Raw genomic sequence first — 15,747 nt, forward strand, 5'->3', positions numbered from 1 at the left:
TTAACTTTAAATAAAAATTAGTGAGTTTTGAGAAGATTTGTAGCTCAGGTTGAGGCTCTAGATGTAGATTTGCTCACTGAACTGGAAGGTTTGCTTTCAGACGTTAAGCTAAACATATAAATAGAAAGCAGATCAGACCATTAGCGCTTCATCTGGAGGCTCACTGATGATGTTCAGATGATGACAAAATGTCTGAAAACGAAACTTCCAGCTCAGCGAGCAAACCTACATTTAATTAAGAATTACAGACATAGCATTGCATGAAAATTGTCAGCAGAAAACAACAAGATAGAAAAGGTTAATTTACACCATTTTGAACTATATTTTTGTTTACAATCATAAAAACTTGTAATTATATAGAACATTTAACATAGAAAAGCACACACTGAACACACATGAACATGACACAAACAAAATTTGACACTGAGCAACAGAAGAGGATATTAAAGACATCAACCAAAATCACGGTCAAAAAGGTATATTTTAAGGAGTGCTTTAAAGGAGGAAAGCGAGGTGGAAAAGGCAGAAAGGTCTAGCAAACTGAAGGCTCAGTTGCCCATGGTGCAATGATTACAATCAGGGGTGCATAAAGTCCAGAACTGGAGTAATATTGATCCCAAAGGGTCGATGAACTGAAGTAACGCAGATAGGGACAGATTTGAAAACGGGGATAAAAATTTTAAAATTGCAGTGTTGCTTAACCAGGGGTCAATGTTTGTCAGCAAATAGCACTAGAATAATCAATTCTAGAGGTAACAACGATATAAATAAAAATATCAGCAATAGCCGAGTTAAGTCAGGCAGTGTTATGGTATTAAAATAGGTGATCTTACTGATGGAGTAGATATTTGGTTGAAAGTTTACCTTGAGGTCAAATTCCAAACAAATTTTGCAGTCTGATTTAGATTCAGTTGCCAGGAATACTAATGAACTCAATGCCTAGGAACAGCTTTTCTCACAAGAATCTAAGACAATGACTTCAATCTTCCTCATTTTCTTTGGAGGAAATTTGTAGTGATCACTTACTGAATCTCAGTGAATATATCAAAAGGAGGATGGCGATGAGGTAAAGATGATTGTCTTCAATGTACTTGTGAAAATGGTGACACTGTTTTCAGGTGATGGGTGATGATACTGCATGGCAACACATGGAAATATACGAGGGAACCAAGGATAAATCCTTGGGGGACCATTTGCGTTCATAGTGCGTGAGTGAAAAGGACACCCAGGTGGTTCTCCAGCTACAACTGAACAAATAAGAATGTAACCGAGTGAGTAGGGGACGATGTAGCTGGCTGACAGTGGAGATGATGGAGGAGAGTAGTGTGATTAACTATGTCAAAGGCTGCAAATAGGTCAAGACGTGCAAGGAGTAATTGTTTCAAAACGTCACACTGGATGTCATTTGTCACAAGAGCTGTTTTAGTATTGTGGCACGTAATTGATTGGATTTAAATATGGACACCGAGGTAAGATGAGCAGAGATTTGGAAGGCAACAGCATATTCAAAGACTTCGTAGCAGAAGGAAAATTTGGATACAGGGATGTAATTTGCAAGGCAGAGAGAAGCACATGTTTATATTAGTTTGAGAAGCGAGATAATGACAGGTTTGAAGAAGAGAGAGAACTGTCACCAGAATGAACTAATATGGGAGCCAGTAAGGAAAAGTTAAGTTGTCAGTGTTTTAACGGGATCTGTGCCTCATAGACAATAAACCACAGCATAAATTACAGGATTACTTAAAGCAAAATAAATTTAGTCAGCAAACATAACAAAAGCTATCTTTATCTTCCTCAACATGTGTGCAAGCATGTTCAATTTGATCCAAGGTAAATGAATATGGAAATATCTTTGTGTCAGCAAAGTTTGCAAAAGGGCAGTTTGTGTAACAGATTCACATTGGATTTTTTAGCCTTCAAGGCGTATTTAAATTCAGTTCAAATAGATACAGAGACTCAGATGAAATATACTTGGGCAGCCTCTATCTAACTTCTCAAGATGGAACACAAATCTACTCTTAATACAATAAGATGAGCAGCTTCATTCACAAAGGAAAGCCTGAGTGTGAAAATGGAACAGAAGGATAAGGTTTTGAGACAAAATCGCCTTTGTAAACAGGGAAGACAGATGTGCTTAATCAAAGTTGGAAGAATCTGATACCAGCAATGATTGCACCATCAGGAAGTGTTCTGTTTCCAAGCTCTGAATTCACACACAAAAATTAAGGCTCAGAAACAGTGGGCTAGAATTTCTACCCTCTGTGCTGAGCAAATCCACATCAGCAGCCCAAACCGGAGGTATGGGAGCCTGTAAATTTGCAGTTACCAGGCCATTCATGATAAACACCAGTTTTCCCAGGACACAGAAGGATTGCAAGTCATGATCCAATGCTCACAAGAAGCCACACTGGGATCACTATTTAAAGTCTGTTGCAAATGGAAAATTTCCATGTCACTGGTATTTTCATCAAGATGGGTCGGTTCCTAATAGCATTGCGAACCATGCCAGGGAAATCAATTCACAAATCTTACCTTGCCTGCTAAAAAGTGGGAAGTCTATTTGTGGATAAACTGCTGTTATACATTTAACAGTATTAAGACCCCGATTTAACTTTAAGCTTTACATCTTTTTAAAAACTGGATAGATGCCAGGGAAAGGAGATGGGATGAGGATCAGGGAACTGTACAACTGCGTGGAGAACTGAATAGATGTTGTAGCAGACAGGTGCATGCTTTCTAACCTGCTAGCATTGCCATTTGCCTCCCAATGTGTTTACCTCCGCCCTGCTTCTGGAGGTGGTAGTCACAACTGCAGTTTGCCCAATTCTGGAAACTGAAAATTCCATGGGAACAGGCTGATTTCCAGAAGTCAGGAATATAATGTCAGGAAGTGGCAGGACTTACACTTTCCTATTAGAAGTGGAGAATCTGACCTATATTTCAAAATTTCCATAGTTTTTAATCTATTAGATACTACTTTACTTGAAGAAACAATGATTCAAACAGCTGCTGAACAAAGCTATAGTGGTAATTTAAGGACAAGGAGCAAAGCAAAGTTGAAAGTAGCTTCTGTCAGACACTTTTAGGAATACTAGGAAATTGCTGCATTTCATTTCCTTATTAATTACTGAGAACTAACTTAAAAACAATGATTGGTTGCATGTACATTAATTTTGTTATCCCACTTTGGTATTATCTGTGATATACCCTAGGTAAAAGAAGTTGAAAGTTGAGGAATTATATTTTAGTCATTTATTGACCAATAGACAAAAGCCAAACATCTAGAAAACTGAAACCAGACAACTCGCTATGTGGAACAAAGACACAAACAGAAGGATTGAGAGAAACAATAGTGTCTTGAATCCAAGACAAGAAGCATGGCACTTAAGTTCACAATGCCCTGTTTGGCAATGGGAGCTGAGATCTTGAAAGTTTGACATGGGCTGAGAGTTAGATAGAGGCTGCCCAAGTATATTTCATCTGAGAGAGGTGCCTTAAAATGATCAAGTGATAACAAAGGAATGATGGGTTAAAGCAGGATCCAAATATTTTGCTGTAAAGGTATAAGAAGGGACTCCACCAACACAATGATTTGTAGATGTTTTACATATTGCACTGACAAATGTAACCATATCTGGGTCACACCAGCAAGAATTTATATGGCAATTGTGTGTCTATCTCGAGTGTAATTGTAATGTTGTTGCACTTTGATATTACTGCTCAGACATTAGTTTCTGTCAAGTTTTATTTATACTGAATAGAATTTAACCACTGTCACCAATAAGGGCTATTGCTTCAAAAAGGGGATAAACAATTAATTGATAGCCTGAATTCCAAGGCAGGTAGGGAAGGTACTACATTTGAGGAAAATAAAGTATCACTACATGCATAGAAGCATTTATTGCAAAAGCATTCTATTTTCCATTTTCATTAAGACCTAACAAGCTCCAAGGTCAAAACATAAAATGCTCACACTAACCACAAAGTCCAGTAGTTAACTTGCTAATTAGGTTCAAAAAGTTTATTATTCTTAACAAAAGTCTTAATTAACAAAAAAGGCCGGTTTAAAAAAAGTTGCTTATATACAAACCTTGTTTTATAATTGCATCAGTTGCAGTATTTACATCTAATAACATTCAGTAATTTTTATGTAACTTTAAAATTAAAACAAAGAGAAATGTTTTAAATCGGAAGAAACGTTTGATTTTTTAAAAAATTCATTCCTCCCAAAATTTGATGCTTTTTTTTGTTTCCTGTAGCACTAGATGGTCCAGTAGGAATGCTACAGGGTTCACATCACTTGAGCTGCCAAACTACAAAATTGTTTTGCACTGAGCAAGTTTCTTTTTCTTTCTGGGGGAGGTAGAAAGGAAAATTAAACATTTGTTGCCTCATTTTAAAGTAGAAAGACAGTTGACTAATGCAATGCAAATGTTTTGCCACAAGAATTTCTGCATTGTCAATGGAACGGACCATTTTAGGAGTTAGAAAAGTGCACACACCTGAAGACCTGTAACCTGCAAGGCTATGGGCCAGGTGCTTGAAAGTTGGATTATAACGGATGTTAGTTTAGTCAGTGCAGACACAATGGGCTGAATTGCCTCAATTCCATTAACTGTATGTGGTTTCTTTGATTTTTGGAGGTGGTTTTGTTTTATCCTGATTCCCAGCCTACAATACAATTGCAAATTTATTCAAACTCTGAGCAATTCTTCAGCATAGGAGGATCACAAACAAATGGGTCCTATTTTGTAGAATCTTTCCAGTAGACAGAAGATTGAGTAATTGATTAGCTCCAGGAGGATTGTTTGTTTATAGCATGTACGTAAAATGTCCCCTCATGACAACTCTGTTAGTAAGTAAAATTCCTACTAGCCTTCTCCTGTATTTCTGTATCCTAAATCTCTAGGACCTATACCATAGCAGTTCATTTTCTACAAATTCACAATGGATAATCGTTTTAGACTTTTCACATTTTTTCCCAACAATCCCAAATAATCAGCTTTTGGGAATCAAGATTCAGCAATTTGCTTCTATTAGTGTCATAGAGTCATAGAGATGTACAGCATGGAAACAGACCCTTCGGTCCAACCCATCCATGCCAACCAGATATCCCAACGCAATCTAGTCCCACCTGCCAGCGCCCGGTCCATATCCCTCCAAACCCTTCCTATTCATATACCCAGCCAAATGCTTTTTAAATGTTGCAATTGTACAAGCCTCCACCACTTCCTCTGGCAGCTCATTCCATACACGTACCACCCTCTGCGTGAAAAAGTTACCCCTTAGGTCTCTTTTATATCTTTCCCCTCTCACCCTAAACCTATGCCCTCTAGTTCTACACTCCCTGACCCCAGGGAAAAGACTTTGTCTATTTATCCTATCCATGCCCTTCATAATTTTGTAAACCTCTATAAGGTCACCCCTCAGCCTCCGACGCTCCTATTGTGATAAATCTGCCGATTTTAGCTAGTAAATATTGTGAGACAAAACTATATCAATTATCTTATTGTCTAGGTTTCCATGTTCCTACCAATCTAGCTGAAGTAAAATAACCAGTACGTCTAAAATTAAACCTGCTGTTTATTTCAATACCATCACTTTTCCTCTTACAAACTGTTTAAAAAAAACTTTTCACAATATAAAATTAAGTTCTTAAAATATGTTTCTAAACAAATGAAGGTGTTGTGGGACTGAGTGAACTTAATGAGTTATTAATTGTAAATAGTTTTGAATTAAATTTGGCAAGGTATGAAAACAAACCTCTTAGATACTACCTACAAAATCACACTTACTTTCAAGAATTCTACTGGACCATTAGTAGCCAATATCAACTTAACTAACAATTTATCAAAGCAAATTATTTTTTCTCCTTCAGAGAGAATCTATATTATCACTGACAGTGCTACAAAACAAATATCCTTGAGGTTTTCCAATCACTTATGTAAAACCACCTCCAAAATCAACAGTTATTAGAGATCAATAATGTATTCTGAACAAATGTAGAAAACAAAATGAATTAAGGATCAGTATAAATCCACAGTTAATGAGAGATGCAAGGACATTCACATTTAATTGAAAAAAGGTTGCAGACGGAAAAGAACACAAGTAACATGAATGACAAAACATGGACACTCAAAGGCTGTTGGTCAAGATTAGAAACAAGTAGCCTAGCAATTTGGGGAAAACGTTAGCTTCACTGGAACAGTAGGCTTCATGTTTTTCAGTGCTCTGAAAACGTATGCTAAAATGTTTTGGCTTTGTGAACACAAAGTACACATGCAAAATTAACAGTCTTGGGCGTTAGCTGAAAATGTCTGATCTAAAATACTGCAGAAGACTGTAGAATAGATGCACACAGAACACTGTATAACAGTAAATATTGACCCATATAATTTTGACAAAAACAGAGCAACCATGTAAACTGTTTGGATTTATTGCATAAAATGTAGATATGAATGGATTTGGATTGTTGCAAGCCAGAACAAACATTGCAAAAAGCATCTAAAACATACATTTAGCATGCAAAAGGTCTATAAGCACTTGCAACTGCAATAACACAGTGAAGCTTCAAAATGCAAAGTAACCAGAACTCTTCATTTCCATTGAACAAGGGCATAAAGGTCAGATTAATGGATGTCACCTAATCTTCCTTATACACTGGTAGACATGGAATAACTTATTTAAACAAAGTAAATTTTAATAGATTAATAAGTCAGTCCTCTAAATTGAGCAACAAATAGCAAAGCAAACAAAAAAAGTTGAAAGCATTTGTTTACACATACCGAAAGCAAATGTATACCCACATACGTACACATTACAAATGTGTACATATGTTTTATATAATGCATCTTAGGGATGAGATTAATCTCCAAAACTGCAATTTCAAGTAGTTCTTAATCTTACATCAACTACATTTTACTACTTTTGATATATAGATAGAATTGATTACTCATTATAAGGCCAGAATTTTAAATAAGTATTAATGGGAATAAACAAATAAAATTAGTTTTCAAATCAGTTCATATACAAGTAATAATTTTGTCTCCCAGAGCTGTATTTCATCTCTTACATGCATCAAGTTAACGTTTTAAAGCGGTCCAGGTAAATCTCAAATTGATAGCACCATCAACATCACATAAACTAAGAAGTCAGTTGCTGTTTAACCTGCCAATAACAGTAAAGCGCTTCATCGTTCGGTATACGAGCTGACAGTCTTTCCATAGTAGCAGTGCTTTAAGACAAGCAAGAGCAAGCACTTCCCTGCATCTTGGTGAAGCAATTTGGACACTGCCCTGGCAGTATTATCTGCACATTCTCTGGCCAAAGGCATCCAGAGCAGCCTGTCCACAGAAGACATCACTGCAATTTTCAAAATGCAGGCTTGTATGAAACTTCTCCAGCCACTATGGGCTATCTGAAGTGTACAGACTTTAGAAACATTAGTTAAGAATTGTATTTATGAACAATTAGACACTGATTATTTCCATTATGACCATATAATCTGCCCTATAGGATAGTGGAGTGGATTTCACAGTGCTTCAATGCCTCTATCTGAAGTTTTTATGTAATATAAAAGCAACATTTAAATTTTACTTGTCATCATCAAGATGGTCAGGGAAGGAGGAAGAGACCAATGATAACACAGAAGAGATAAACCTGACTAGGTTTATAATAGCCACATTATAAACTTTATATTATGGCAGGTGCCCTTATAACATATTCAGTTAGAGACTGTTCCTCAGTTAACATCAGCTGCATGTCTCAATGGAAATTAATTGCAAATATGATTCTGAGGGAAGGAGATGGAAAGAAGTGAATGAAGTGTCACTAATTCTTCTGGATTTCCATGCAATGCACTAAGTAGCTAGTGAAGCAATATAAGTTCCTCTGACAAATAATGCTAGGTAGGTGTTGACGAGAGGAACAAACCAGAGAACATGAATTTCTTTTTGTTTTAGGTGGGAAGAGTAAAAGCACAGCTCAATATAATGCCAATTAGTACACAATTATTTTCATAACTTTTAAGCACAGATAAACTTAATTTTCTTTCATCCCAATCCTAAACACAGCAACAAATAAAGATGATATATACAAATCCAAAGGCATGCAATATTTTGGTCACAGTTCACCAGGTTACTGTATAACCTTTAGAAAATCACAGAGGCTAAAATAAAATGAAGCACAAGCACCATGTAGTGAAAGATTTGGGTAATAGTGTCCCATGTTGGTCTTTTGCAAATTACTATTTTTCATCACTAATTAAAGAGCAAAATGGTACATCATTTTAGTTGATGCTTAAAAACAAACTTCACCTACACACGTACTGGATGTTAAAATCTTACAAAAAGATGTTATTCCAGTGCTTCAGTTATTATATATGTTCTGGAAAATAACCCCAAAATAACCCTCGCCACAAATTTTTTATTTGGCCACATGCATAAACTGTAGGGACAGATTTACATACCAGCTAAATTGACAATCTAGACTTTAAGGTGTTTAAGTACACCTACAACATTAAACTTGATTGCCCAGTATGAGCATTGGCACTGAATGTTTTTTACGTAACTTCAGCTCTTAGCACAGGTAGTTTTTATAGAAGCTGCTCATTGACAGATTTGGGAACGTGGAAGAATTGTTGAGTGAAGTCAAAGTGCACTTAGAACTAACTGTATAAAGTGTGCTACATGGTGCTTGTACTGAAGTGATGCACTGCAATAGATTTAATAGCGATAATCCAGCATAGCTGCAAACAGCATGCAGATGTAGTCACAAATTTACATTCTATGCTCAGAATTCATATTCAGAAACAGCAGTATCCAGCAGGAGAAGGAGGTTCGAAGTTCCAAAACTACTTTTTAAATTGTTATATTTCATAGGTATGTACAACATGCTTTGTACATTTCTGCAAGCCAAGCAACTGCAGTAATAAAAAATGGCAGCCGAACATATTCAAATCGAAATGAACAGATAAGACTGACTGGGTAATATATGTTAAAAATATTCCTAAATACCCCAAAAACAATTCCCAATTCCCACATGGACACTGAACATATATAGGAGAACATACAAAAGATTTCCACATTCCTTCACGAAGCAGAAATCTAGCATTTAACTGTCTACAAAATACCCAAATATTGAAAGTGCTTCACAATACTAGTGCCAAATAATAAATTTAACACATTAAATATTTTAAAAAGTTAAGTAAAATAAATGTAAACAACAAATCTTCAAGGAATAAAATACTTCCAGATATAATACATTGGTGGAATGGAATGTTAACTGTGTACAGATGCATACAGAACAAAACTTCTTTAAAACTGAAAAAAACATTTTACCATTCTATATTTACCAGTCAGTCACATCTAAGTTCACACCTATTTTCCAATGTATTTCAGTATTCACCAGAATTTAGTGATTAAGTCAGATTAGAAATAAAAAATGAAAAACAGTGCTGAACATTCCAGCTTTACCATGCAAAGCAATTTAAAACATGAAACAAACATAAGTGCAATGTAAAAAGGATGCAGTCTACTGCAGGCAGAAAAGGAATATAAAATGAAGAGCATTCTCACTTTCAAAGTCAAGGAAAAAATTTGGCCCCTGCTCAAGATCTGTGCATGTCAAAACTTTAAGAAGATTCCCCATGTTAAGGTACCTGCCAAGACAAGAAGGAAGAAAAAAGTTTTTTTTTCCCCTTAAATGTAGAATAGCCAAAAGTGAGGAGTAACTCAAAAAAAACTTTTAAAAGACAAGGCATGTGATAGAAATTCACTATTAGCTCATATGACTTCTATCATCTACAGGTAAAGCATTTTACCAGCTGTGCCAACTGCTTAAACTAGAAATGCTGCGTGGTTTTCTTGGTTACACTGTAAGCAGCGACATGTGCCAGATGTCACTAACGTTTATCCCCATCCCCAGAGACAGAGGTGCTGAAGTAGATAAAGCTGCTTGCAGGCATAACGGCCATCTTGACAAAAAGGACCTGAGAATCAGTGAATGAAAATTAAAAAGCTTTTTAAAATAAATTTTTTAAAAAGGTATTAAACAGACAATTAAATTATGGGATGAACTTTGCAGCCACAATGGAGAGGTCATGCAACCATTGTTAAGTGATAGCATCCTGCTGTTGCGTGCATTTCTAATACCTGTACTGGCCTTCACTCTGGTGAAACAGAACAAATTTTGTGTACACCAGCTGTGAAGGATCAAACTTACTTTCAAAATCCAAGAAAAAATGTGAAGCATTGTGGTCTATGTCCCTGGTTAGCACCTTAATCAGATTACCCATGTCAGCAAACCTAAAAATAAAATGGTAAATCATTTAGTTCCAACAATTTCCAATAGGGTTCTGGGTTGCAAACGCTGGCCTCTTTGGGGTTCCACCCATTGCATGTGGTTTGGCAGAGATGTTCTGTAGTTGAGGTACAGTTCCGAGAAACAAAGTCTCAGTTTAATCTCTATTCTTGGTAAAATATTGCTGTTGAGCATCACTGGAGAGATGAAAAGCATGTTTTTCTGAAGCTCCATTAAACAAATTACTGATATAGAATTGACTTTAGCTATTATACAACTGCATAGCACAGGTTTACTAACCAGATTCAAGGAAAAGGGTTTTAACAGTTTCACATCAAACAGAATGCAGCTGTTGCTGAAATGTAACTTCTACCATAGCAGTTCAGAGGAATTTTCTCCAATCAAATTCAGGATTGTTTACTGGTCGCATTTTTAAATGATGAATCGGTTGACAGTATTTTAACTAAATTAAGTTTTAAAAACACACAAATGTGTAACATTATCCAAATGGTCTTCCAACTTAATGTTAGGGTCCTCTTGTGGCGCAGTGGTAGTATACCAGCCCCTGAATCAAGAGACCCAGGTTCAAGTACCACTTGCTCCAGAGGTGTGTAATAATATCACAAAATGGATTGATTAGGAAAATAGTCCAACATAATGGTCCAGAGAGTTAACATGCACACTTTCATGCTATTTGCCACTTGGCAATTTCTCAATGGCAACACTTTAGCTCACCCACAAAGAGAAGGATTAAATGCACAAACCTGAAAACATTAAACTATTCTTGAAAGTCTTTGATATTTTGTTTTTAAAAAAAGCAGTTTTGGCGAAGGTTGAAGAAGTGATCACCTTCTTTTAGTTTAAGAATTACTTTTCCATTTCAGGAATGACAAAACATGCTTCAAAAAAAAAGTCAACTACATATATCCAAATTAAATTATTCTGTGAAAATGTGCAGCATTTAAAATGTGAAAGTTAATTTATACTAAAGATGCATTTTAATGTAGTCAATGCTGAAAATAGAAATACAACTATAATACAAAAATATATTGAACAAATATCAATAAGAACACATTCCCGAAGCTAATTTCCAATTTAAATAATAAATCAGTATGTTCCCATACCACTCTAACATTGAAGTATCATGATAGTCAGGACTTTGGATAGTCCATGTCCCACACAAAAAAAAACTGCTCAGGAGGGTTTAAGTTGTTTACATTTATACAGTTGGTGTTTTAAACATCTTAAATAAATCATCTGCATAGTTTACAAATTCTGGCGCATAAAACAAATCAGAATTTTAAATGCTTAAACATTAGAAAACATACCAGGAATTTTGTATTCCCCTCTTTCTTCCCCTACACCCTTTGCCCCACTTTTGTTCTTTCAAGGATAAAATTCACTCTGGAATACAATCCCACAAACACCAAGTGTTATAAGCCTTCATTCATACTTCAGTCAAATCATGAATGTTGACTTTTATCCCTTATTAGGCCAATGACACTGAAACTAACTGTGGTTCCTAATAATGCTAAGTTGCAATTACCAATTAAGGCCTGTACCTGGAGCAGTTCTTATCCATGTCATGTGATACCAACCTGCGCTTGCATTTAAGATTTTTTTTTAAATATCCAATTTAATTTTGATAATTCCCCTAATATCCCATCATTATTTAAGAATAATGCATATAAATTGCATATTTCAAAGCACATGAATTTGAAAATAATGCCTAGTTGCCTTTTAAATGACGTCATGTACACATGGGCTCTGGCTGCACAAATAACAAACAACTGACTTTAAAATAGTCTTAGCATGCATTTTTAAACCTTCACACTGATTTAAAATTAACCTAGTGGCAAAAAAAATCTACAAGAAGAACTGTTAAGTTGGACACAAAATACATAGTGAAGATTCAAGAGCATTGGTATTTGGTTACAAGCTCCTGAATATACACCTTCCCATGAGTAGTTATCGATTACCATGTGGAATGATGATTATCCATGTTAAAGGCATTTTTCATTGAGACAGTTCAGAGAAGGTTCACTAAGATGATCCTTGGTATGACGGGATTGTCTTACAGACAAAGGTTGAACAATGTTGCTGCTAAACAGGACATTAGTAAGGCCACTTTTGGAATAACATTATCTAGAATTACTGATGGCACATACTCGCAACTCCATAAGCAGCGTAGCTTACCATAAAGGTAAGACTACATTGTCAAATTCCTCCTGACTACAGCATGCACTAATTATCATAATGAATAGCTGTTAGTTGAAGATACAAAGCTTCCATAACATCAATAAAGTGTAGATCCTCATAACTCATTTCATATAAACTTTTCATATCTACAGAAAGAACTACAATGGGTTATTCCAACAGGCCAGCTATCTTTAAGTAATCTTATTAAAAACACCAAATGCAATGCCATGCAATGAATTAACTGCAACCAACTGCACAATTCAAATCTTCCCAACAAATAAAGAGGCATATCTAATATGAAGAAAGAAAACAAGAATTCAAAGTGTCCCAAAGAAAAGCAAGGCAGGGCATTGGGGGTGGTGATGGTGATGGAGAGTACAGCTGTATAACATACCCTGCATTCATGCAGCAGGACTGTTGACAGTACAATGATTATAAATTGTTGTGATATTTAGTCTAAGTTTGGCAACCAAATTTAGGCAAGCAGTGCAAAGTGATTCAAGATACTCATGTTCCACAGTTTGTGACATAATTGCAAATCAAATTAATAGAAAAATACTTCAGCAATTAAACTTCATAAGAGTACTTCCAAAACACCTGAATAGCACAACAGATAGCTTATATACTAGTAACTCAATATTTCATAATTTTCTTACCAAGAGGGAAGAGTACAGTTATGAGTGGGTTGCAAATAATGTCAACTGCATCCAGTCACAACTTGCCTACTTCAGCAAGGTACCAGAACGCTGCCCCAAGTATGAACTGCCATCTAAGATAATGAGGAAGAGAAACATTAGAAAAACTGGGGGAATAGAAAGAATATTTTCACAGATAATGTCAATATATGTAACCCAATATGATTAACCCTTCCATCTTGAAGTTGTTTAAAGAGCTAACAGTTTCTTTTTGTTCAATTCTATGGTGTGGAGGTGCCGGTGTTGGTCTGCCGTGAACAGAGTTAAAAACCACACAATACCAGGTTATACTCAAATCTGTTGGACTATAACCTGGTGTTGTATGATTTTTAACTTTATTCAATTCTAGTTCTTTCATTTTCCTTCTATGCTGAAGGGTGAGATTCATATTGAGGTATGTTGCCAATCGGTCTCAATCACCATAAAAAATTTATCTGGTGCCATTTTACTGGTCTTCATAGTAACACACTGTCGACAATTTGACTCCAGGACGAATCAGTCAAGCAAGACACAAGACTTTAAGTCAAAAATCCAAACTTATAGTCACATAAAATTTTAGGACTGGAAACAATGGATGATTTTCTTTCCTCTCCTCAGCTGTATGGAACAAAGTCAATCCTGCACAGAACAAGGAACTTTGCTAACCCAGATAACTCCACTTACTCACTGATTCATGAGGAAAACTCATTGTATTTCTGTGCTGTATACAATAAGTATACAGTGAGGATTGTGCTTGCATGGAAACATCCACATGTCCAACATGAGTACTTAACTCTTTTACAACTACTAGCTTCACCAAAATACTACCTTGTACAGCATAATGCAGACCCACCCAATAGATGTTCTTAAAAAGAGTTCCATACGTATGTAATAAGATTACAATAATATTCATATGTAAAAATATCAGTCATTATTGTCATTGCATATCGATGATAAATGCAATCTAATGTTTAAATATCAAAATTGCGCATCAAAGTTTTGAGAGCACTGGAAAAATATGATTAGAAAGCGGCCTATTATAAATGGGTTACATTGTCGAGTGCATTCACATGTCAATTTGTACACAAGTTGGAACACCATACCAATATAAAATAGCCATTTGTAAAATGAGGAAACATTTGCATGTCAGATTTTTAAACTTAATGTTAATACACCGCTGGATAGTATCTCGTTTGTATGTCAGATGTTCGTACATCGGTTACTGCCTATATTCACATTACTCAGATACTACTAGCAAGATTACCATTGCAAAACAACATCATCTGTACTAATTTCTAAGATTGGATTTTTACTAATTTATAAATGAGTTCCTAGGAAAGACCAGTGATAGAACAGGTCAAAAGGAGGCCAGAGTCATGGCTGTGCAATGGGATCAGCCCCAGTAATCTCACCTGTGGATGTGTGATGATGCGACGAATTGAGAGATAGCTGCAATAAGCAATAATGTGTCATACATATATGCAGCCAAGTAAAAGAGAAGCAGACAGAAAAAGAATAGTAGCCAAATAATGCCATATCTGTTTGACCATTTGGCTAGATTTCTGTTCATACTTGCCTGAACTCACATTTGTTGAATTTGCGACGGATTCGCTCAACATTCTTACATCATTCCAATATTAGCTCACTCCTTAATGTGTTCTTCTATCATGTTAGGAAGATATTGACAATTTGATCCAGGCAAATACTTCACTATGCCATTGGATTCACAAACCATAATTTTTTCTTCAGCCACAACGTTGTACAAAGCCTCTCCAACTTTCAAGTCATTTAATATTTTGACCTTGATTGCAAATGTTGTACCTATTCTGCTTCTTAAACTGTTGGTGTGTTTCCTCCTTTGACTCCTCCTAGCTCTGCTGCCATGAATTTTACACCCCCTGCCCAATGATGTTCATCACATCCGATTCCAGCTCCAGTTTACCACACATCATTTCTGAAACAATTCGCCGCTCAGCAAATATCTGCCAAAAGATTCTGTGGCGTACTCTGTCGTGCACACAGTCATTCTGAAGTTGCCCCTGCTTGGTTAAGGACATTTCCAGAAAATGTCAGAAAAGCAAAAGGAGGTACTACAATTCCCCAACAGGGACCTGAAGGCCCAGTCAAGGGGGTGGTGCAGGAGTGAATCCTTCTAGAGTAATGGCAGAGCAGGCTATGCCACAACACCCTGGCAGCATGGTCAGAATCTAGCTGCAGAACCAGGGAGTACAAAAAGGCATACTGAGAGAGGAAGAAACTTTTTAAAAAACACATATTCAGAACAGTTTGGTGGCACAGTTGACAATGCCCTGTATGTTATCTGACACATCTTTTTAATAAATATCATCCTTGCATCTGGTTGCTTGTATGTCTGAGTAGCCCCAAATGTACCTACTCCAGCAGGCAGCAAAACAACATGGCTACACAGGATGTACCATGAATTAACGTCTGTGGCAAGAGCTTGTTGCAGCATCTGGAGGCAGGAGGAACAAAGCGCATTGAGGTCCTGCTGACATCTTTATCCTTCCCTGCTCTGTGCCCAAAAGTGTTGTTGCAGAGGAGTTGGTCAACGATG

The 15,747-nt window shown here is 36.3% G+C and overlaps 1 protein-coding gene across 8 annotated transcripts in view; it reads right to left on the minus strand.

The window, feature by feature from the left end:
• Positions 1-15,747, minus strand: part of cyribb (CYFIP related Rac1 interactor Bb) — a 185,487-nt gene that overhangs the window by 28,900 nt on the left and 140,840 nt on the right. For 7 of the 8 annotated variants that reach the window (XM_043688537.2, XM_043688538.2, XM_043688535.2 and 4 more), the window contains 2 exons: positions 13,155-13,267; positions 9,576-9,658 (listed from right to left, as the gene is read on the minus strand). In XM_043688537.2, coding sequence (XP_043544472.1) covers positions 9,576-9,648 — 73 coding nt within the window. In that variant the 5' untranslated portion in view covers positions 9,649-9,658; positions 13,155-13,267. Of the gene's footprint in view, positions 1-9,575; positions 9,659-10,221; positions 10,305-13,154; positions 13,268-15,747 lie in introns of all 8 variants that reach the window. The other variant, XM_043688536.2, reaches the window with a different exon arrangement.

This window comes from Chiloscyllium plagiosum, unplaced genomic scaffold (genome assembly GCF_037043375.1).
Source record: "Chiloscyllium plagiosum isolate Xiang-an unplaced genomic scaffold, Cpla_swu_hap1 HiC_scaffold_4, whole genome shotgun sequence".
NCBI lineage: Eukaryota > Metazoa > Chordata > Chondrichthyes > Orectolobiformes > Hemiscylliidae > Chiloscyllium > Chiloscyllium plagiosum.